At 41.6% G+C, this 20785-nt stretch overlaps 4 protein-coding genes across 4 annotated transcripts; 3 read left to right on the top strand and 1 right to left on the bottom strand.

Annotated features, from left to right (window-relative positions):
* Window positions 1-3338: 3338 nt before the first annotated feature.
* MELLADRAFT_84874 (uncharacterized protein) lies at window positions 3339-4734 on the top strand (the record flags this gene model as incomplete). The annotated part of the gene is made up of 8 exons (XM_007408545.1): window positions 3339-3389; window positions 3498-3700; window positions 3775-3811; window positions 3887-4068; window positions 4176-4264; window positions 4378-4422; window positions 4493-4586; window positions 4662-4734. The coding sequence occupies 8 exons, from the start codon at window positions 3339-3341 to the stop codon at window positions 4732-4734; spliced, it is 774 nt and encodes a 257-aa protein (XP_007408607.1).
* A 1367-nt stretch (window positions 4735-6101) lies between these two features.
* On the top strand, window positions 6102-10630 carry MELLADRAFT_124190 (uncharacterized protein; the record flags this gene model as incomplete). Its single annotated transcript, XM_007408546.1, has 21 exons — window positions 6102-6608; window positions 6689-6873; window positions 6952-7215; window positions 7309-7405; window positions 7476-7633; window positions 7726-7835; window positions 7942-8095; window positions 8181-8300; window positions 8378-8413; window positions 8505-8535; window positions 8622-8663; window positions 8763-8790; window positions 8874-8906; window positions 8974-9041; window positions 9130-9160; window positions 9234-9388; window positions 9496-9642; window positions 9729-9774; window positions 9863-9938; window positions 10019-10132; window positions 10226-10630. The coding sequence occupies 21 exons, from the start codon at window positions 6251-6253 to the stop codon at window positions 10247-10249; spliced, it is 2277 nt and encodes a 758-aa protein (XP_007408608.1).
* Window positions 10631-11265: 635 nt separating this feature from the next.
* Window positions 11266-11714, bottom strand: MELLADRAFT_105045 (uncharacterized protein; the record flags this gene model as incomplete). The annotated part of the gene is made up of 2 exons (XM_007408263.1): window positions 11266-11561; window positions 11639-11714. 2 exons carry the CDS (start codon window positions 11712-11714, stop codon window positions 11266-11268), a joined length of 372 nt encoding a protein of 123 aa, XP_007408325.1.
* Window positions 11715-19674: 7960 nt separating this feature from the next.
* On the top strand, window positions 19675-20349 carry MELLADRAFT_105044 (uncharacterized protein; the record flags this gene model as incomplete). The annotated part of the gene is made up of 2 exons (XM_007408547.1): window positions 19675-19935; window positions 20182-20349. The coding sequence occupies 2 exons, from the start codon at window positions 19675-19677 to the stop codon at window positions 20347-20349; spliced, it is 429 nt and encodes a 142-aa protein (XP_007408609.1).
* Between the last annotated feature and the right edge of the window lie 436 nt (window positions 20350-20785).

Here is a 20785-nt window from a genome sequence, read left to right as displayed (position 1 = left end):
TGCTTTTAGAATTGAGAAAATTGAAAATAGCAAAAGAGAAAGGAATAATTCAAATTGAAAGGTTTGTAAAGAACTCTTGGTTAAATACGGAAGCCGTGACGTGAAGTGACCGCCACCGTTTTTTCAAAACTTCGGTTTTCGGTTTTCGGTTTTTGGAATTTGGGCATTTCCTTCAATTTTCAATACACACCACGGGCTACCTACGATGGACGAGAGAGGAGGGTGGAGGACAAACCTCAAAACCCGAAACACAAACCTGTATTGCCCTGTACAGATACTCGATTTTCGAGTAGCTCTGATCAAACCTTGCCAAATGTCGTAGAAACAATCCAGACGAAGCCAGAGACGATTCCAGACGGCTCCCAATTGAGATACAGTTTCATCATCACATCATGATAACGAGCAAGTTTTTAAATCATCTAGAATGAATTAAACTCACGATTTAACTATGGTTTCTTTTGACCTTTTTATCAAACAAAAAGATTTGCTTTGAAATATACACTCTTTCAACATCACAGACAAATCTCAATCAATTTTTGTCTCACCTTTCCAAAATCAAAGCATTCTGATTGACTTGGTGAACAACACATTTCACTCAACAGACAAACAGCCGCGAGAGGGACTTTGTTAAGTTAACATCTGATAGATGTTCAGTTTCCTTCTTGTGCAATGATACCAAATAGGAAAATCTCAAAGTTTGAGTCCAATTTGAAAATTCAACATTGATGTCAAAACAAAGATCAGAAACAGACTCAGAAACAGAAATCCAACCCAAGAGACTAATTGCATTTGAAGTAGTGAATTTCATGCCTTGCTCTCCTGATCTGGTCAAAAGACAAAACTTTTGATGTCTTCAATTATAAACTCAAATCAATTAAACTTGTACTTGATTCCTGGATGTTTGTTGGGTTTTTGCAAAACTTGTTGAGTGATCTGGATTGTTTCTACGACGTTTTGGCGAGGTTTGATCAGACCTACTCGAAAATCGAGTATCTGTACAGGGCAATACAGGTTTGTGTTTCGGGTTTTGAGGTTTGTCCTCCACCCTCCTCTCTCGTCCATCGTAGCTACCATCACCGAGAACACCAACTGACACGATCACCACCACCAAGGGTTTATTCCACACTCGTATTTTCACTCAGCACCCACCACCGAGCATTTTTTTCCACATCTGTCTTTTCACCACCAGCTAGCTACCAACATCACCACCCACCACCGAGCTATTTTTTCACACTTGTCTTTTCACCAATCTAGCTATCACCACCACCACCCAGCTCGAGTATCTTTTATCAAAGTCCAGACTTGTTTCAATTATCACTCACTCAATCAACTTGGTATCATTTACAGTCAATAAACTTGTAATCAACTTGGTATCATTTACAGTTACAAATCACCTTACCCCTCAATCAATCAACAACCTTTCTGATCAAAGAAACTGTTGGTTTTCCAAATAGGTTGAATTTTGAGGAGGTGATTGTCAAGATCAACCTCAATTGTTTGAGAACTCAGAATAATCAAAAATACTTGGCATACATTTTTTAAAACAGCCTCATGATTGAAATGTTGTAAGTTGTGTAAAACAATCAATAAGTAAGTGATACAAACTCTGTGAAATGATCAGGTTCCAGATTGTAATCACCATGATTTGTGATTATACTCTTTGCAATTCAAAGATACTTATGTAAATTTTTTGTTCAGATGAGGGCCAGCCAATTCAGCATTTTGATGTGTAGTTAGTGTAAGAATTAATGGATCAATAAGAAGTTAAAGAAGAAACTTCAAAGGTGAACACAATGAGTGTTGAGATAAGAGCTTTCAGAGTTAGTTGTGATGTGTAGTAGGATCGAGTGGATCAATTTTTTGTTGAGATAAGAGCAAGCCAATGGATCTTTTTGATGCAATGGGTAGTTTAAACATTAGTGGTTCGATATGAAGTTGACGAAGAAATTTAAAAGGTTAACACAACAGGTGTTGAGATAAGAGCTCGCCGATTCAACTGTGATGTGTAGTAGGATCTATTAGTTTAATTTGAACTACAATACAGTCAACTCTGATATAACCGATACACTGTCAAAACCGATAATCTCGGCAAAACCGATAATTTTCGGCCATTTTTTTAAAATTTTCAGTGAAGTTGGCTCTGACAAAACCGATACTCCGTGAAAACTGATACAATTTTTTGGGTATCGGTTATATCAGAGTCGACTGTACTTTGGTATTGATTGATACGATTGAAGTTGATAAGATTTGAGATGTGGTTTGATTGAGTCAAAGTCTGGATATTTGAAGGCACAAGAGTTGAATTGGTCAAGCAGTTTGACCGACTCACTGTAAATTGAGAGGGAGGCATGGTTGCTTTTCAAAAAAATTGAAGGAAATGCCCAAATTCCAAAAACCAAAAACCGAAAACCGAAAACCGAAGTTTTGAAAAAACGGTGGCGGTCACTTCACGTCACGGCTTCCGTAGTTAAATAAAACTTTTGTTAAATTTTCACTTCTTTTTGGTTGTCATTAATCAGGACCCTGGAAAGCTCCTGGAGAACAAACCGTCCTGAGGGGGTTTTCGGATACCGGTGTTTTGTGAAGTCATGTCACATGGTACCAGAGATGTGACAGGTGCAAAAGATGCGCCTCAACGAGGGCTATCAGATGGTACACATGTCTGACCCTGAACATGACTGGTGGCTTGGGAAATGTGTGATTTGTAACTTTTGCCCCCCCAGACCGACGAAAATCCATACCGGCTCGGGTCGGGTACTTACATACGGATATCTCGGTGATTACACGTGGTACAAAACTGAAAGTATATGTAATCGAGAGCCCTGATCAAGGCGCTTCTCCTACCACCGAGAAATCCATGTTAACCCACCTCTCCTCGGGGCAAATAGTGAAAGTGTGAGGGCCGGGGCCGGAATGGATCGAGGACGGTTTGTTCTCCAGGAGCTTTCCGGGGTCCTCATTAATCAAATTCAGTTCGATCGAGAATCAAAAGTCAATGGAATCATGAATCCCAGCTCAAACTATTTTCAATGGGGTCAAGTGCAAATTCAATGCCACCGATCTCCACAGGCGCGCGACCACTCATCTTGTGAATCTGATTCGGTGACAAGCAGGTGAATCCTGCCCCGCCCGGCCCCGAACCAGCGGATAAGTATGGCGATCCGTAAGCCCGAGCCCGGGTCTGCCACGATCGTCAGGTTACGGTACCCAGAGCTCAGCGGCTCATGGCTGAATCCTGAATCCTGGTCACCCAGAGTCAGACCGTATGTGGCAGGCGCCGATCGCGCAAGAAGTCGCGTCCTTATACTACCCTGATCATCAAGTTCAAGGAAAAGAAAATGTCGATTGATATAATGTTCCAATCGTTCGCGAACGAGTTAGATGTTCACGTATGTCAGAAATTGAAGAAATCCCGCAAAGGAGTTTAATCAGCAGTGAAGTTGACTCAAATGACTACATCCTTCGAATCCTCCTTCTCCCAATCCAACCATCGGTAGCATGATCGACGTGAGGCTATTATCAAGTTAAGCCGAGATATCACATCGGCATCGAAGAAAGTCATCTTTTATCTTCATCGACTTACTTCCAATCAACGTGATCCCAAGGTCCTCTTTGTTGAGGCGGATCGAATGATGGCCGAAGTGGTCAAGACGATTTGGATGGTTTCTAGCAAACTAAGCTCGACTGATGAGTTTTTCAGGTCATTTTATTGTCCTGCACTTCTTTTGATTCTAGAGGTTTGATCCTGATACGATATGACAATTTGCTCCCTAGGTATTATCGATCAATATCCCCTGGTATTCAAGAATTCGTATGTATTTATCTTCTATTCGATCATAGGGATCCTGAACCAATACTTCCTTCATCCTTCGACCATCCCGCTCAGATTGAAGCGAAAACGTACTGCGAGTATCTGCGCACACGTACATTGATTACCAAAGACGAGATTGAAGAGTACCTCCAAAGCTTCCCTCAGGCTCCATCCGAGACGGCCCCAAAGTTTATGCTCACCATCACCATTGAAGATTACTTAGGAGGCGTTGCTGATCTAACAGGTGAACTTATGCGGTAAATTAGGACTACCTCGGTTCTTGTTTTCATCTCTGTTTTGAACCATTCCAGCAATGCTGGGTTTAAATAGTGATCATCTTCTTAATTCGTGATCTCTCTTATAGTCATGCAATTAATTCTTTGGGCAATGGAGCGGAAAGAGGAGCACAAGTGACAAAAGAGGCTATTGATTTTATCCGAAGCTTGAAATTCCGTTAGTCTTTGCTCTTGTTCTCCTTTCCTCTTCGTGTCTTGGTCACCACTTGAAATTGACCATGTTTATTATCTTCCTACTTATCATCACCATCTTACATCCAAATATAATAGAGTTGGAAGGACTGGTACCTAACCTATATCGCTTTGAACAAAAAAGTAATCAGTTGATCGTTTGTATCATCTGAAGAGTATGCTGATACCATATCGTATTGCGTTTTTTTGAAAGTGTCTACAATGCGAAGTTCATTGAAAAAGATTGAGGATGCTGCATATACAATCAAGATCAGGGGTGCTGAATATGCAGACTCGCCTCGTTATCTGTTGGTAAGAGTAACAGGTTTTGAAGTCTATAAGAGCCATTAGGATCAATCGGCTAACAATGTATCTACCATCAGAACCATTTTCAAAGGTTCGATCAAGATATGGCTTCTGCAGCACCCATGGAGTACTGAGGACGCGGTGATCTGAATACTCGATTTCTGGGCTTGCAGGTTGGTTCTTGCTAGAATACCTGGCTGTAAAACCATTATATCAACTGATTAACAGCTCAAAGTAACATTGTTAGTTGAGTCTTTTGTTGACGCGACAGTTTTTCTCTAGAGAGATATGGGAGAAGAATTTATGGGTAAGTATGGTGATGTATTATTGTTGAGTCCTTCCGATTTGTGCTATTGCGTCGATTTTTCTTATACAAGCAACTTGTGTCACACGAGTATGTACAAAGTGATATATTTTTAGTCTGCCGGAAGAGGCTTTATTGGAAGGGATTTGTTGAGCTTGAACGATAAGAGGAGCAAGTTGGAAGAAGCCATATGCTTCGTGCATTGACTCTTCAGTTTGTGTATCAGCAGTCATGACAAGATTGTGGCTTAAGATAATCAAGCAAATTGAATTCGTCATCAAAAAGTGCTTGGAACAGTCTTACGGTGATGACGAGAGCGACAGGATGTCCTGACATCCTCTGACCTCTCGAGTTGATTGCTCTTCTCACAGATTTAAGCACCAACTAAGCACAACTTGTGCTCCTGTAAAGCAACCAATTGAAAATTCTACGGCGCCACCCTCTCCGGCGGAATTCCTATTCTTCCGTTGGATTGCAGACTACAAAGGACTTTTTCCAACGTCTCTCGCCAAAACTGAAGTTGTAAGTTGGCGCGTAAGTTTAGCCAAAGCTTTCTTTGGGAACGCCTCGTTTAAAGCAAGGATCTGTCAGCCGAAGGCGGCGTGAAGAACTTGATATGTATGTACATCATGCACTCAATTTCCTTTAGAAATCTGAACTCCTACGTAGAGCCTTTCCGTGAAAGTCGCATAGGCGAATCGCTAAGAATTGAGTCAAATCAAATATTTTCAAATGACCTAAGGAGAGCAATGATTTCCAGATTGTCTCACAATAGTGTTGGCTTCCTAGGCATGAAAGAGGGGTGAGGGTTGCTCAAAGGCTTTGTTGGTATGAAACCTAGAGCATATGAAGGTAATGGAGTGCCGTTACTTGCAAGTGGGGATTTGTTTGATTATATATCGAAGTTCTACTGTGGAAAGATGATCATTTTGATTTTTCGGGACCATCGATTTACAGAAGGCTCGGCACAACCTTGCAGCTGCTCTACATCATTACTCCTCTGCTGAGCTTTGCTGAGCCTCTCTGATTTTTGCTGAGCTTCGCAGATATTATCAACCTCTTCAACCTTTCTTCCTTCCGTTCAACCGAACATGGATTATGTGCTAGGCCTGTACGTACATGTGTGGTATCATGTACCACACGGCGCAGTCGGGGCGTCACCGGTCGTCACAGCAGCGACCTTTAGCGTCACGGTCTGCGCAACTTCAGCATTCTTTGACGATCCTCTCGAGTCTCAACTCACCTTCTTCCCTCGATCCTAGCACAAGACCCGACGTTGCTCGAAATTATTGAAAAACACCTAGTCTCAGGAATTAGAAGCGTCGACGATTTTGGTAAATCTGCTCAGGGCACGCAACGGGAATGTCTAGCAACGATCAAGAAGCTGCGAGGTTGATCGAGTCTCAATTCCACGATTCAGAGGTAGACGACGAAGGATTTCCAGAATACCCTCCTATCTCTGGGCTGGATAGTCCTGCTTCCTCATCTGAGGATGTTGGATTGGTTTCACTTCGACCTCGTTCCCGGTCGAACAGTCATTCGATCGTCGATAATGTAGTTAGCCTGGATGACGATGTTCGACAGACAACGCTTTCTTTTAGAGTTTTTTTATTAGGTGGTCTACTCGGTTGTACAGGCGCTGCCGTGGGTCAAATCTTTTTCTTCAAAAGTAATGGGATCGGTTTCAATAACTTTCTCATCATTCTCGTCAGTTATCCTAGTTGAGTCATATTCCTTGGCCATATCTGGTGATTCCAATCAGATAATCAAACCACACTGACCTCATTCTATGGAAAACAGTGGGGAAGGCTTTGGAACGATTACTTCCGAAATGGACTATCAGACTCTCGAAGACATGGAGATTCAGGTTAAACCCTGGTCCTTTTACGCTGAAAGAGCACCTTCTCATCGGTGTTCTCGCTGCGGGTGCATCTGGAAGCGCTTATGCAGGAGACATTGTGGCCGTACAGGATTTATACTACCACGTCAGCTACTTGACCTTCATATCTCATCTAGATATTCGAAATATGTATTAATTTTTCCTGATGATATGTATCACACAGCAAGACATTGACCACGTTGGAGGACTCTTACTAGTCCTGAGCACACAGTTACTCGGATTTGGACTTGCTGGACTTACCTACAGTTTTTTGGTCCGACCGACGATTATGGTTTGGCCTTCATCCTTGGTGATCATGTCAACTTATAACACATTACATTCCAAAGCGGGTGGTACAACAAGAAAAAAGGTGGCTCAACAAGATGATGTCATGACTAAAAGATTTCGATTCTTTTTGATTGTCTTTGTTGCAATCACTATCTATCAGGTGAGTTCCTTAGTCTTCCCATGAGAATTCTGAAGGTTTGTCATTCATGAGGCTGATATTACCTTGACTTCTGCCGCATGTCATCAATTCAAGTTCCTGCCCACGGTATTTGCTCCGACCTTGAGTAGTATTGCCGTCTTATGCTTAATCAATAATAAAAGCCAGTTTATGCGAGTACTTGGATCTGCATGTGAGTTAGACAGATCAATGAATTTGAACGTATTCGGAATTCTGGATTCTTATCTTCACCCCTTCTTCAGATACGGGAGTTGGTCTATTTACGCTTAGCTTTGATTGGGCGGTGATCACGTCTACCTCCTTACAAACTCCGTTTTATTCATCCTGCAATTATTTTGCTGGATTGATTTCGTCAATGTGGCTTCTTGTACCGTTACTCTGGTATTTTGATTTTTGGAATGTGTGTACCCATTGTTTTTTAATGATGTCCCTTTTTGCAAAGAATCGAATTGAATTCTTAGGAAAATCCTTTGTGGGGCTTGAGATGCGTAGTATCAAAGCTTTGGTGATAATGCAATTTCAGCCCATATGTTTGATTCTAAATTTCAAAGATATAACGTCAGTGCGGTTGTGAAGCCTGATCTCACTTTGGATCTGGAGAAGTAAGCCTATATATTTGAGTATCACATGATTAGTAGAGTAGGCACAACTGTCGTATGGAGTCATGATGCTCACTTTATATAATCTGTTCTGAATTCAAACTTTTAGATACGCGGAGATGGGACCGATCCAATTGACACCATATTATGCACTATACTATGGCATCAGTTTCGCCGTTCTAACTTCAGCTATCACTACAGTGCTTCTCTTTCACTGGGATGATATTCGAATGGCCATGGACGCAAGATCAAAGGTTTCTTCTGTACGCTCATCTTTATCTCTTAACTTTCTACAAATGCCAATGATTGACATGTATGACTTCCTTGACCATTGTCACCTGACACTAGGATGTTCATGTAGAGATGGTGGAGAGGAATTATGACATGGTTCCTGCCTCGTGGTATATCACGATTTCGACAACCATGGGTATCGCTGCTCTATACGTAGTCATCGTCTATCCCTTGCAGGTCAGTCATATGTGGAACTTCGTTACGTTTTGTTTGTTTTCAGCAAACGACAAGTAACGGTTCATGTAAATTACTAGATTCCTGTATGGGGACTCGTCATTGCTCTTATATTGGTGAGTCAAACCACCAAAAATGTTTTATAGCTTACGAAGAAAACGTGTCTCATTGCTTCCATCATTTCCAAATCCACGTTTATCCTTGTAGGCCATGACCTTTACGATCCCACTTGGTATAAGTGCGTGCAGCGAGTGATCTGATCTTACTGCGCCCCAGATACTGACAGGTGCGCTATACCCGCCATCAATTGTATTTGCTTCAAAGTCAAAGCCACCTCGAACACCAATATTGGCTTGCATGCCATCAGTAAGACCCACCCATTCAGATTAATATGTCGATCTTTACCCTTGTTTGCCATCTTCTCTGTGAATGGACGTTGACGGTCGCTTATTGACAACTCCTCAGCTGAGCTTATGGCAGGTATCTTGTTTCCGTGAGTGTCTACGATGTCTCATAAGGCTCGTGAACTGGGCATTTTGGAATCTGATGTGTTTTATCATAAACGGATTCTCTTAGGGGAAAGCCTCTAGCTAATGTCGTCTTCAAAGTGTAAGTCACAGGTTTAACTCGACCGGAACTCCACACACCATGCTGACTCTTGATGTCTCTTCACCAGATATGGTTATATGACTATGCACCAATGCTTAGACCTGGCTGCAGACTTAAAGCTTGGTATATATGCTAGTGAGTGCTCTGTCTCATTGAGATGCTCTCCCTAAATTTACAATGATGAGAATATGGTGGACTCATCACACATCCGTTGATCTTATAGAAATCCCGCCGAAGGACATGTTCATCAGTCAGTAAGTGTTGAGACCGAATCTTCAATTTGAATTTAGCAGAGATTAATGCCAGTCGAACGATTCTCGCACTCAGAATCATGGGTACTGCAATAGGAGCTGTAGTAAATTATATCTTCATCCGATTGGTGATTGCTGATAAGCGAGAATATCTAGATGGAACTATAGCTGATCCAACAGGACAATGGACCGGACGGAAGCCAGAGTTATTTTACTCTGGAAGTGTGGTTGGTGCGCTTTGTGTGATGTTATGTATACGCCTAGGATATCAAGCTTGCTACTTTTAATTCTTCAGCTTGTTAACATTATTCTTTATAAACTTTCTTCATCTAACTCAGCTGGACTAATTGGTCCTTTTAGGTTTTTTTCGGGTCGATATACCATCTTACTCCTAGGGATCCCATTAGGATTTGTACTACCACTCATTCCTTGGTACCTTTCCAAGAAAGTTCCTAGAATCGCATGGAAGTATTTCAGTGTACCATGTGGGTTTTGTTCAATCGAATCTGTCCTGCAAGACGACCTTCTGAATTTGGATGCCCTTGTGTTTCATGTGTTTGAATATTGTTAGTATTTCTTCACGGCGCAATTCAAGCACCTAGGAACCCTAACAACGTGTGAGTTCCACTTATCCCTCGTTATCATCTTCTCTGATCTCCTGACTGATTTCGAAGCTGCGGTTTGAAAAATTGTGTATTATGTCAGCATCATCGGGGGGTTTCTCTGCGCGTACTTGTCCCAGTATTGGGCCTTACGGCGTCGTACAGCTTGGTTTCATGACGTATGTCTCATTTAACATTAGTCACGAATGTAACTCAGCTAAAATCTTTGGTATACTTCTACTATCTGTGACGAGGAAAGTATAACTATATTCTCTCAGGTGCGCTTGATGCTGGTACAAGTGTGAATGCTTTGGTGGTCTATCTATTGGGTCTTCATGCTAGGGAATCGTGGTGGAACTCTCCAATTGATTCTGTGAGTGATAGTACTCACAAGTTTGAATCTTTGTCAACGTCTTTCTATCTTGCGGTCTTCTTTTATTAATGGGATGTTTTGACTTTGATATAGGAACATTGTAAGCCGGGATCGTGATGAAATACGGGAAATACGGGAAGTCTGTGGAAACCTTTTCAAATATCAATGGTGGTGTAGGCTATCTCATCTACTTGCACATCACAGTTGTAGTGTATTTTCTGAAGATCTCAGACAATGTCGTTCAACATAATTCAGAGCCATCGTGATCAGAGGTAGATTCGAATCAACCTTGATACATAGATGGGTCATTTTTCTCCTTTGCATCAAGGACTAGTCAGTCTCATCGTCGACATTCTTCATTATAAGCATAAGCTTTGAATTCTTCTCTATTCCGAAGATTTTGTTGTTTTCGTTTTAATCACTGGTACCTGACTTTTGTATCTTGTGGACTCGTTTGTATTGCTGGATTTGGAAAGTTTACATATATGCATTCAGATCAACTCGTTCACAGACATATTATGTCCAGCTCGTGTGTTATAGTTGTTTCTTACTTTCATGGAAAGGTAGAACTTGTGGACTATGACCACCACATGTCAGGTAGAGACGGAGATATGCAATGTCCAACGGGCTTGAAGTAGACTTCAGAACTTGTGTTTAGAACTCATTTCTAACACCATAAACTCGTGCAAGTCAATAGATCAGAACGAGATACCGAACACAGATTTCAAGACACAGACGATCACAGAGACAGCATACAGAGATAAGTGAGACTTTATACAAAAAGCAAAACAGAAGAAATGAGCTCGGGAAGAAAACATTTCTCAAGTTTACCACACAGTCCTTCTCAAGATAATGATGTATGAAATATGTGAAACGACGAGAACAAGATAATGGGAAAAGATAAAAAAACGTGGAAACTGACAGTCAATAGAGCTGCAAAGGTTTAGGATCAAGGACTACATATACAACCTTCACATGTCTGGGTCATGGACTACACATAAAACCGAAGAAACTTTGCTTTGACCTTTACATTTGCTTAGCTATCATTGATGACTGAATAAAAAGGAAGTCGAAACAAAATCAGTCATCCAGCTCTTTGATTTTCAAAAAAAAACGTACAAACCTTTTCTTCTTCAAAAAAAGTTCCATCCATTATTGTAACGGAGCTTAAGGCTGTTCCAGCTCCAGGCGGAATATCCATTGTAATTGAATGGAGTCCAAGTATTGACAGGGTATGTTAAACAAATGTTGGGTGATAAAGTACTACCTGGAACATAGTATCGAATATTTCCAAGCTCATAGAAATATTGATTGTTTAAATAAAACAATGGTTGTTGATTGTAGGTTGGACAGTTATATTGAGAATTCCAAGCGTATAGGCTTGGATTCCAATTCACATATTGGCTTGTAGTTATGAAGGACGGAAAGGCTTTTGAAGTCAATTATAAAAAAAAAGTCAGCAAGGACGCGCAAAGGATGTCAATGACATTAAGGATTTGGACTTACGACCGGCCATGGCAACGTTGAAGACCATTGCAAAAGCAAGGATGACCGCAAAGGTGATATAACGTGAAAACAACATGTTTGGATTTGGTTTAGTCTGATTTGACTTTAGATGGTGATGATGATGAGATGGGTGTTTTTAGATTTAGATGATTGTAATGAAGCACGATTTAAGCAATGGACGAACTGTGGATGATGGAAACCGAATACCAGGCCAGAGTCCACCGAATTTATACCTTTTCCACAGGCAGAGGAGATACTGATGTACGCCTTTTTCGTGAGTCAAGTAACTTCTGAATGGACTCTCCTCTCTTGCTCACTTGATCATCCAACGGTGGATCATCACCGAGTGGCAGTGTAGCGGCAAACATAGACTGACAGCTGGTGCGTGTGCCGGCTCATGATTGAATATAATTGAACATAGAACAGCTCCGTCGAGAGAGGAGGATCATGAGTGATCAGTCTTGACTCTTGAATCTTGATCGGTGCTTTGTAGAGAAAACACCACTGGCACCGCTTTGCTTTGATCTGTAGCCCCGGCTAGACCCGCGATCTATTCTAATTTCTCAATTGTGAGAGTATTTTTAGTATGCGTCATCATCAAGTATTTCTATGGCGTCATGAGTCATGACTTCGTCTGCACCCTCAACACAAAAGAGAAAGAATCAGGAGCTTGTGACCCATTTGATCCTCTCGGAGTCTCGGTGCGGTGCCTCAACTTTGTCATCTGAATTGACTATATTGGTACATGATCTGGCCCTCGACCTCCATCCATCATGATTTAGCTCTAGTACATATGCATACAAACAGCTCAAAACATGATCAAATAGAGATACTCGGCGTTATGAAAACTTCGACGCGAACAGGCCATTCGATCTTGCTTGAAAAATATCTAAATCACCTGATCAATATTGTCTTTGGTTAATGATAAGTACCAACACCCGACTCGCAGCGCAGACTGCGAGGCACAGCCTGCGACTGCGCTGTGGCACAGCGCTGGGGTTTTTGAAAATATGGCGACTGCGCCTTTTCACAGCGCAGGGGCTTTTCGACTTTTCGCCACTGCGCCTTTTTGCAGCGCAGTGGATGTGTCACTTCTCCAATGGAAAATTGAAAAAATGGGCTTTCCATCCGCCAGAAAAACAATTTTTTTGCCCACTGCGCTGCGCTGGACTTACCTGCGCTGGAGCGCACCGCAGGGGCCTCAAAGATTTTGGGTCACTGCGCCCTAGCGCAGCGCAGTGGGTTTTGGAATTTTCGATTTTTTGGCGCAGCGCAGTTTCGCGCATTCTGCGCTGTACTGCGCTGACGTCGGGTGTTGTAAGTACACACCAAAATGACTCAAGGATCTTGAACCACACGATCAAAACTGAGCCAAATCTTGCGGACTCCTGCGCCTTATTTATGGTCAGCCGTATATGGAATCATCATACAACCTGGGTTCATTTTGAATTGCCGCAAGTGACAATTTTAAAATAACACTGCATCTTGTCCATCTGTATATGTAAAACGCGTCGACCCCTGTTTATGGTTTCCCTAAATTGAGTGCCCAAAAGTTCAAAACCTTTGGTAAATGTGAGGGGTGAAGGGTGTTCGGCGATATATATATAGATATATATATATATATATCTGTCCAAGAAATGATCAAAAAATGTGGTTCTACATATGTGGTTCTATGTGGTTATGACTTCATCAAACAAAATTTCAACAAAGGCCAAAATGAGACCACGATGATAGAACACCAAGGATACCATCTCACATTCAGATGTCTGATATAAACCAAATCATCAGACTACATAAAGCTTACAAAAGTTACAAAAAAAGATGATAGGGAATTGTTTTACGTAGGGACTGTCTTAAGCACAACATTACAACCCTACGCAAACAACTCCACGATTTGGTTTGATGTGGTTAGAACGCCTCATGAAAGAAACCATGAAACAAAGCAAAAAAAAGATACCGATGGCTTAACACCAAGTTTATCTCACATTCAAGTGTCCAATATTTATAGAACCAATGATCGAAAAAAGTAGTTTGTGAAATCAGAATCATTTAGGCTACGTTTGGCTGGTGCATTTTAATGTACCTTAAATCCAAAATTACATTAAATTTCGAATTTAATGCACATTAAAAAAAAGTGCTTTGGCTGGGATTTAATGCAAAATTTTAATCGACTTAAACTGCCCAAAATGCACCAATAATGCACTCAAAAATAATCGACTCGACAGTCGATTATTTTGCTCAAAAGGTGCATTAATCCATTAAATCGCCTTGATCCCCCAACCAAATTTACCTCTTGACCCGTCCATTGGTCCTCCCTTCGCTAAATTTGTACTTGTCTTTTTTTTGCAAATCTCACCACTCTTCTCATCGATTCAACCCTTTCACCACTTCCCTTGGATTCAACCCATCCAAACCTTTCACCTTCAATTCAACCCTTTCAACACTCGATTTCCTTTCTACACTTCACATTTTGATTTCACTCAAGGGTAATTAAAGGAGATCTTTTCATCTCAACTCCTTCCATTTCTTTAATCCAGCAGTCTATCCCTCAAGCTGGGAAATCCAAGCGCACTGATAAGATTCAGGCTGCCACCTCCCCAGCTCCTCACGGTTGACCTTATGGTTTTGGGATGGGGATTGATAAGATTCAAGCCCATCCCACTGTGTCCAATTTCATTTCTATTTCCCTCAAACTGGTTTCCTCCCAATTGATATCCTTGACCCCCAAAATACTGAACAAATTTGCATTCACAAATTGACTCCTACATTTCACCTTCCAGATTCAAAACTCAAACAGGACATCAATCATTCAATCAATGGGTCGACCACCCAAGTCGAGCTCCCAAGCTCCCAAGCCTCAAGCCAAATGGACTGAAATCCAAACACGCACACTAATTGACTCACTTCTAGATGGTAATCAAGACAATGATCAATCTGATAACAATTTTCCGCCATTGGTTTGGGGCAAAGCTACAACAGATTTAAATGATACATATGAACTTGATCTCAGTATTGCTCAACTCAAAAACCATTTTGCTACTGTAAGCTATTCCAAGTCTTTCTATATCACTTCTGAAACCATCTACATTGACTGATTAGTTTGTCTTGCTCTTTCACAGCTCAAGCGTCAATATGGTCTCATGCGTGATCTCAAAGAAGGATCGGGTTTGGGCTGGAATGAAGCAAAACAGATTGTTGAGGGAGATGCAGAGTTCTGGAATGGTTGGATCCGTGTAGGTCATCTCAACTCAATCTCTCTCAGCAACCACCATTGATCAATCTCACAATCTGTTAAAGGGACACCCAGGATCCCAGATCTTCAAGGATCATGGATTTCAGTACTTTGAACCAATGAACTATCTTTTAGGTTCTACTCCGATTGCTGGTGCTAATCAAACAGGAACTAGTACGCAGAAATTGAAACGCAAGTATTCACTAACAGCCTCTGAGGAGGCACTCGACAACAGTGAAGATGAGCCTGTTGAAAGAGGTGAGGAAGGAACAGTCATCGACTTAGCAGGTAAGTGTGTTTCTCTTCATACTTGACTTCAAAAGCTCACTACTTCCATTCTTCACTACTCCATCACAGATGACCCCCCTGGAGTCAAGGATGTCGATTGCCCACTCCCACCTCCACTCCCACCAAGACCTTCCAACTCGTCCATCACCTCTAAACCAGCAATTCACCCTAATACATCCAATCCAGTAGAGACCTCAAAGGCTGATCACTCTGCAGCTTCGACTTCAAAGAAACCATTCACTTCATCTAATCATGTTCCCAACCTCAAACCCACATCTGCATCATCATCTAAGCCAAGTGGCTCTTATAAGCCACCGGTAAATCTAGCGACTTCACTCAAGCAAATTACAGAGAATTCAGCACTCAAGTCTCAAGCTCTAATTGAAAAAGAGAATAGAAAAGATGCTCCAGCTGATGCTCGAGCTGAAGCGCTTGTTGAAGCAGCAGGGATCAAAAGGGAGGCCCTTCACCCTCCACCTCCTCAACAATATCAACCTTCAGCTATGGCGCGCTTCAAAGAAGCTAGTAAACAGAATTTTCCAGAAGACTCGGATCGTATGGCTGCAGCTAAAATCTTAAGAAATGAGGAAGATGCTGAATTCTTTATGGAATTAGAAGACGATCTCTGTTTTAAGTGGTTGAAAGAAAAGCTTGATGAACTCAAGAAGAAGAAGGAATGAACTGTAAGCTTATGAAGGTATTGTCTCAACGCTTTTGATGTATCCCTTTTTGAAAGCTTGTCTTACTGATGACACATTCTTGCTTCAAATTTATCAATCTTTCAGAAGACAGGTATTCATCAAGGGAAATCAATCCTCAACTCTTCAACCTTGGAAAGTTATCGTTTTCAAAAGTTATTGCTTTCAATAGTCAAAAGTTGTTGTGATCAAAAGTTATCTTTATTAAAATACTGTGTTACAAAAGTTCTTGTGATACAAACATTAGTATATATGATACATTTTATCTCTCTTTTCAAATACAAACTATGAGTTTTAGTGAATAAACTATACAAGTTTCCCTAAACACGATGAGGATGCAATAGGTAATCAAGCCACATGGCCATAGCTAAAGTATCATGATCTTCACTAGCATTGGCCCTCTCACAGCTGTTGGTGCACAGTAAGCCACCACTTGAGCCTTGTCCCAGGTAAGTTGACGTTCTCTTTCTTGTCGATCAAACTCTTCAAAAAAAAAGTCTTCACCGCTTTGCCTGATGATGTTGTGAAGTACTGCTAAAGCCACAACCAGTGCCCCTTGTCTTGGGACAGGAAACCTTTGCATGTGTACCAGGGTGTTGAATTGAATCTTCAAGACTCCGAAAACACGCTCAATCACGTTGTAGTATTTAAAGCTCAACAAGAGCTTTACAACACCTAAGAAGGGATAATCTACTACGTGTAATATAGTAGAAGTTGCCTAAAGACTGCCTTCTTCAAAGAAATCAGCACAAGGGCACTTGCTGACCACTTTGTGATAACAGAGAAATAGATAAAGCACCAGAGAAAATAAAGCAATACTGTTGTTAAGTATTATTCCCAGATTTTAAGCGCAAAAAAGTCACACACTATGTTTATTACTAGCAATACTGTTGTAAGTATTATTCCCAATTAGACTTGTAGTCTTTAACACACGTAAATAAATTTCTCCTTGCTTTGAAGGGGCGGATTTAAGTGATCTTAGTACAAATATAGTAAATAAATGATGATTTATAACACTACAACAAAGGTATAAGATGCAGAAAAGGGCGCTACAATCCTAAAATCATCAAGGAGTACTTATATCCACATGTAACAACTTTTACAACAGTCAACAGCTTCAAAAACCAATCAAATCCGCCTAAATAACCCTAAAAACCATGTAATGACGCAATGTAATGATCTTGTTACTAATGTATGATGTAATTTTCACAGCCAAAAGTGATCAATGACGCAATAATATGATGTACAGCACTTCTTATGATGAATACAGGTGATTTTTTCCTTGTAAACTAGCTGAAACCCAATTTTTGAGATTACGAATTTTTTCGGATGTGCTCCAATGTTTGATTACTAAAGTGCATCTTGTAGCCCACGTGTTACTGATCATTTCTGACACCTACATGACCTACTTCTGATGAGTTATGAGTAAGATATTGAGTTGTGAAGTTAAGGTTTTTGGTGTTACATGTGACTTGTGACTGTAAATTCGAGATTCACACCAATTTCTTATTTCCCTTATAACTTTTTACATACACCTCCGTTACTAATGATTTAAAGGTTGTGCATTATGTAATCCACTCTTCTGCGTTGAATGAGCTATCTACCAACTTTATCTGACGTCATTTAACATATGTAATTAGCTGAAAACCTCCATTTTCGACGACTTTCACCTATTTTCTTCACTTTTCACAGCTGCTACTCTCTTTTTCTTGCTCATGTAATATGACATCATCTTCTATAACCTTAAAAATCCCGGAAAATCCTCTTGGCAACCTTAAATTCCATCACTACCACCATTACACAACTAAACTACACGTGTACCTCTTGTTTACCAACTTCGAAAAAGTGCCTTTTCCCTAATAACTCTTGTTTCCCCTTATCAACCTTGAATATTAAAATTGTTCCTGTATAATAAACTGTTGTTCTTTCATATTCTAACCTCATAAAACCCATAACTTAATTATAAATAAGCTAAAAACCATTTTCCAACTTTTACACCTATATTTTCGAATTTTTCTTATCTTTTCTTTTTCTGTCTCTTTGTAATAACTTTGTAAGTAAACTATGTTGATCTTAATAATAATTTTGAAATAATATGACATAATAATAAGCTAATAAGTATACATAAGCCTCTAAGAGCTTCAATTGATCTGAAAACCTGAATTTCGAATTCTCTGCTATATTGAAGTTTGCTAATAAATTGGTAAATTAAAGATGATTAATTTTCTTGCTTGATATCATAAATAGATCACCACAACGTTACGCATACCTGAATGTCGTAAATTAAAGAGTTCTTTGTAGTCTTGAGGGCGCCAATTACCCAAGCTCCACTGCTTGAGGTGATAGCGGACACCTCGGTAAGGAGCCAAGAAGCCTTCTTGGTTGGAAAATCCAGAATTGGCAAGGTAGTATCTACCTATATATGTAAATTTTTGTTAGAAAGTTTCTGACAAAGAGTTCTTCAAGAAAATTGACGTACCTGGTGGAACTAGGAAGCGTCCGTCTTGACGGGCTACCTGAAGAACCCGGCTATCATGTGCTCTGCCTTCAAATCCTGCAAGGATGAAGGTAAAGCTTCCATCAAAGTCGCAAGCTGCCAGCACGTTTTGGCTGAAGGTGCCTTTGTGATTACGATAAGGAGCCTGGTCGGCCTCTGGAACAATTGCCTGAATATGGGTTCCGTCAATAGCTCCAACACATCCTTGAAACCAGGGATAAAGGACTGGAGTGCTACTGATAGATTGTGGAATTGGAGCTCCTGGATTCGGCTGGATGATCAATCGAGATTCTAGATTCTCAAGAGCCAAGAGGACCTTATTGTAATATTGTGAGATTGTTTCTCCAGAATGTTGAAACCTCTTGGAGGCGAGAGCGTTTGACCCAGCATTTCCAACCACAAAAAGAAATATCATCACTTGTTCCATGATGGTGACATGTTTGGTATCCTCGAGGTCTCCTTGAAGATGTCTCACTAGGCCATTAAATGCCACTTTGTTCATTCGGCATAATTCTCGGAAGCATACTGGGCTCCCTTCGTGAACCTCACACACATACAAAGCGCCTGTATGTGCCGACGTCCGACACGGAATTTTGGGGCGATTTGCTAGTTCAATACGATCACGAGCAGCACCGATGAGGAGCTCCATCAGTTCTTCATTGCTGTCTGAGGAAGCTGACGATGACGATGACGAGGACGAGGAGGTCCATTGATCTTTGTCAGATGAGAAGTCAGAGTCTGACATGGTTTTTGAGATGAAGGAGTTAAGTTTGAAATGGTGGTCAAGAAAGGTAATGATGATTGAAGTTGATCAAATCTTATCAACTTCAGCCAAACATGAATTGCATTATAAGGTACATTAGTTACAAAAATTCAAAAAAGGAGAAAAATAAAATTAACGCATTTTGTGGCAACAAAATGCACTTGACTTTAAGGCACATTAAATTAATTAACCCCAGCCAAACGTAGCCTAATTAAACGACTGACTTTGCCTTTTGCAGTGAGCTTTCCCTTTGGTTGTCCTTTTGCTGGCGCTCAAGTTTTGGATGATCCGAACCACCATAACACAGGTGGTTCAAACGTCCATGAAATCTTGGGGCGACCTGTGAAAGGTGAGGCGGTGAAAGGCTCGCACGGCAAAGAGATTTTCAAATCTCTTAGCCAAGACTATACGTGCGACACCACTTCACCTTCCCTCGACACCTTTCACTGTGATCACAATTGATCTGACATTTCAAGTTTTCCACAATCTCACAATTCATCGGTGAGATAAGTTTTGATAAATCAGGCCTTAGAGATGGAAGTAAACAACCAGCAAGAAATGGACAAAGCAGTGACGGAAGCGACAGAGAGAGTGATCGCTTATACGGAGACGAGGGAACAACCAGTGGCATCAAACTTTCGCCAATCACAATCCACAGGCCCAGCGGGCACGGCAGAGAGAACACCACCTCCAGCCTGGACCAGAGCTAGATCAGTGGCCCTCAGTTTACCTCCAGGCCCTCCTCTTGCCACCCCTCGCCGATCAACAAATGCTCGCCAGTCGCTAGCCCAAATCAGCGAACAAGTCGACAGCGAAAACGTAGAGAACACACGAGAAGAGGAAGACCTAGACGGCTTAGCTCTTGAGGGAATCCAAGACAAGCCAACTGGGGCGCAGCTACTCTTAGTCCCACCCATCGACTCCGACGACGACGACCGTATCTCTTGGAGACCCTCAGTCGAGAAGGGAAAGGCCAAGGCACACAGCCACACTAGCCCAACCCCTTCTGGCGACGAAGACCAGTCAGCTTATCGGAAAGGATCAGGTAAGATTAAATTTCTGCAGAGAAACGTACAATACCTCCCCACCCCCACACCCAAATATCCACGTCTCAACCCTCGAACCCAAAACTGGAAGTCCCAGAACCCGGGCGGGAGGCAGATAGCCATGATTCCCGACGGGGGGGGCAAGGCAGAGATCCATGAGCCACCAGAAGACGGATGCCAACAGTGATCCCTTGAACCCACAGAACCTAGATATAGGGTTGCTGGGTACCGAAACTGATCCTCAGGAGCCACAGAACCTAGAGAGATAGGGTGGCGAGGGGTGGGGTGGAAATCGATCCTAGACACGTGTCGACAAACAAGAGACTGATGGAGGAATGTGTTTAAATCATGAACAGTTCCGTTAGAAAACCCAAATGAATTGGTTGCACAGCTTTTCGCCGATCACCGTTTTGCAGAAGGAAATGCCTTACTCAACTATCTCTTGGGCTCAAACTCCGGGCCGAAGGACATCGACGCAGCGCCACAAGCAAGCGGTAGCGGCCTAAGACACGAAACCCCACTCGCAAGTAGAAGCGGTTTACCCAACGCCCGCCCGTACACCTTGATTGCGGAAGAGCCCAGCCCAGACACGAGGAGTAGCCTACCATTAGCGCAGCGCTTTC

The sequence above is a fragment of the Melampsora larici-populina genome (genome assembly GCF_000204055.1).
Source record: "Melampsora larici-populina 98AG31 unplaced genomic scaffold MELLAscaffold_12, whole genome shotgun sequence".
NCBI classification, from domain to species: Eukaryota; Fungi; Basidiomycota; class Pucciniomycetes; order Pucciniales; family Melampsoraceae; genus Melampsora; species Melampsora laricis-populina.
This window is presented reverse-complemented; position numbering and strand designations above follow the sequence as displayed.